Consider the following 2,952-nt stretch of genomic DNA (forward strand, 5'->3'; position numbering starts at 1 on the left):
TTTTTTCTTCTTACCTATCGGGATGGGGAGACCAAGGTAGCTGTTCAAATTTTCCACCACCGCCATGCCCAACAAATCACCAAATTCATTTCTATTAGTACTGCGAGTATTGGGACTAAATAGAATCATTGATTTCTCACGGTTTATCTCTTGTCCGGAGATATTAGAAAAAGAATTAAGCAAACGGACCAACATTTCAACATCATTCCTTTTATTCCTCACGAAGAGAAGCGCATCATCAGCAAAGAATAAATGATTTATCCTCGGGCCATTTATACTAACCTGAATACCTCTTAAGATATTATTATCCTGAGCTTGGAGGATCATTCTCAAGAATGCTTCCATGCAGAACAAGAACAAATAAGGGGAGAGAGGATCCCCTTGACGAAGACCCCTCTCGGGGATAATAATATCGGATAAAATATTATTACACTTCACCATATATTTAACCGAACGAACGCAATTCATAATTTTGTCGATCCATTTCCTATCAAATCCCATCTTCAGCATAATAGTTTCAATAAAATTCCACTCCACGCGATCGTATGCTTTGCTCATATCGAGCTTGACAACGAACCCTTTATTAGGACCATTTTTTGAGCTTTGAAGATAGTGAAGTAGCTCATGCGCAATCAGAATATTATCATGAATCATCCTCCCTGGCACAAAAGCACTTTGATTTTGACTGATACAGCTAGGCAAAACAACTTTTAAACGATTGGCATAGACCTTTGCGATGATCTTGTAGACAAACCTGCATAAGCTTATAGGACGAAAATTTGTCAGCTCACATGGATCTCTAATTTTAGGAATAAGAATGATTATAGTTTCATTAAGGTTAGAAATATTTTTATCCCCATTTAGGACATCCAAATAGAAATTAATAGTATCGCGTCCCACAATCTCCCAATGATGTTTGAAAAAATTTATGAAGAGACCGTCAATGCCAGGAGCTTTATTGGGATCCATCTGCTTAACGGCCTGAAGTACCTCATTCTTCGTATAATCCCTAATAAGCCACTCATTTGTCTCCCTGGTCACACACGCCTGAATATACCCCACCTCTTGTATGTCCACCCTTTGACCGTTTGACCGAAACAATCTCAAAAAATAGTTTTTCGCCTCTTGACTTATGGCCTTGTGATTTGTCACCCAGTTTCCATCCATATCTTTAAGCTTCTCAATAAAATTCTTCTTTAACCGTCCAGTAGCTTTAGCATGGAAATACTTAGTATTCTGATCCCCCTCCCTAAGCCATTTTGATCGAGACCTTTGTGCCCAATACCTCTCTTCCCTAACATAAAGAAAATCCAACCTTTTACGAGATTCCTTTAAATTCTTGACACTGTCCCCTCTACTGCTAGAATCAATAAGCCGGTCGATATTTTTTTCCAGTCTTCGAATTTCACTCTTCATTTTTCCATACTTCTACCTTGCCAATGGCCAAGAACCGACCTAACCCTTTCAATCTTTTCCCCATATTCTGTATCACCCCTGTTCCACGCACTATCAATAATCGTTTTTGCCTCCCTGTCACCGGCCCAACACAAATCGAACTTAAAGCACAATCTATGGTCATTGGGATAATCTCTTGGTCTACGTCCCCATAAGTCCAGGAGAATCGCGTCATGATCGGACTGGGTTTGCCTCACCACCTTGGTTGCTATAAAGGGGAAATTCTCTACCAAAGAAACCGAGCTAAGGAATCTATCAATCCTTTCCTTAACCAGACCGCCCCCACTCCTATTATTAACCCAAGTAAACCATCCACTGTCGGGTTTGATATCCACTAACTCCAAGTCGTCCATGACAGCTTTAAAGTCATGCATTTGTGCCCTCACCCCCGTACGCCCACCCTCTTTCTTGGCATCATTCAGAATTGCGTTAAAATCCCTCCCTACAACCCAATCTTCCCGAACCGAATCCCCGACTCGACGTAATATGTCCCATGAGTTGTTTCTAAGGCTCGGATTAGCATGCCCATACAAACCCGTAACTCTCATAATCTTGTTGTTCTCCAAATTAACAATGGAGTCAATGTGGTGTTTGGAGTAGCTCTGAATGGAGACATTTGTCCCTTCCTTCCACATCAGCGCAACACCCCCACTCTGACCCTCAGAATTCACAGTTAAGCCGTTTTGCAACCTGCATTTGTTTTGAAGCCTACGAAAGTCATTCCCATTCATTTTTGTTTCGCTAAGGAAAATGATATCAGGGTTGTGAGCACCAATTAATTGCTTGAGCTCCCTAATTTTCACGGAGTTTCCCATTCCATGACAATTCCAGCACATGAACTTCATTTGGAAAACACACCGCCCACGAAACAAAACCTTTCAGACGCTCAACTCGCCGTTGTCGTGCTTAAATCTTTTTCCTTCTTGATTCCCGTAAAACATCAAAACAGAAACAGAAACAGGGTCACCCCCAAGAAGCAAGCCCGTATGAACGCACAAAGCCTCACCAACCAAGAAAACCACCACCGGACAGACCAAGAAAACCCAAAGAAATCCAATCAGATAATAAGAGAAAAATGCAACAAAGAAAAAAACATGCACTTTGTTCGAAAAAAGAAGGCAACCTGCTGGCATGCAGGAACAAGAAAAAGAAAAAGTACGTAGAAAAATCAACAGAAAAAAGAGAACTCAGCCCCCGTGGGACCCAGAAAGAAATAAAAAGCCAAAGAAACGCACTAAATAAGATCAAGAACGTACATAAACAAATAAAAAATCAAATAAAACTGGATAAAAGTACTTGGAAAGAATTCACCATGAGACACGAAACCAAAATCGCTGCAAGAAACGTCTTGTCGAACCTGGAGTACCGTCAGACCCCGTCGCTTCACAACAACACCACCGTGCAAACACCGAAACGAAATAAAAGCATAAGAAAAACCACAATTAATCCGCACCAAACATAAACGAGACATACTCAAAACCACCCAAACTGCCATAA

The 2,952-nt window shown here is 41.0% G+C and overlaps 1 protein-coding gene across 1 annotated transcript; it reads right to left on the bottom strand.

The window, feature by feature from the left end:
- Positions 1 to 1,412: 1,412 nt before the first annotated feature.
- LOC107939564 (uncharacterized) lies at positions 1,413 to 2,270 on the bottom strand. Its single transcript, XM_016872909.2, has one exon. It carries the CDS (start codon positions 2,268 to 2,270, stop codon positions 1,413 to 1,415), a length of 858 nt encoding a protein of 285 aa, XP_016728398.2.
- Between the last annotated feature and the right edge of the window lie 682 nt (positions 2,271 to 2,952).

Source organism: Gossypium hirsutum, unplaced genomic scaffold, assembly GCF_007990345.1.
Source record: "Gossypium hirsutum isolate 1008001.06 unplaced genomic scaffold, Gossypium_hirsutum_v2.1 scaffold_161, whole genome shotgun sequence".
Lineage (NCBI taxonomy): Eukaryota > Viridiplantae > Streptophyta > Magnoliopsida > Malvales > Malvaceae > Gossypium > Gossypium hirsutum.

Coding starts and splice junctions, on each gene's coding strand:
- LOC107939564 (XM_016872909.2), bottom strand. CDS start 2,270: ATGGGAAACTCCGTGAAAATTAGGGAGCTCAAGCAATTAATTGGTGCT.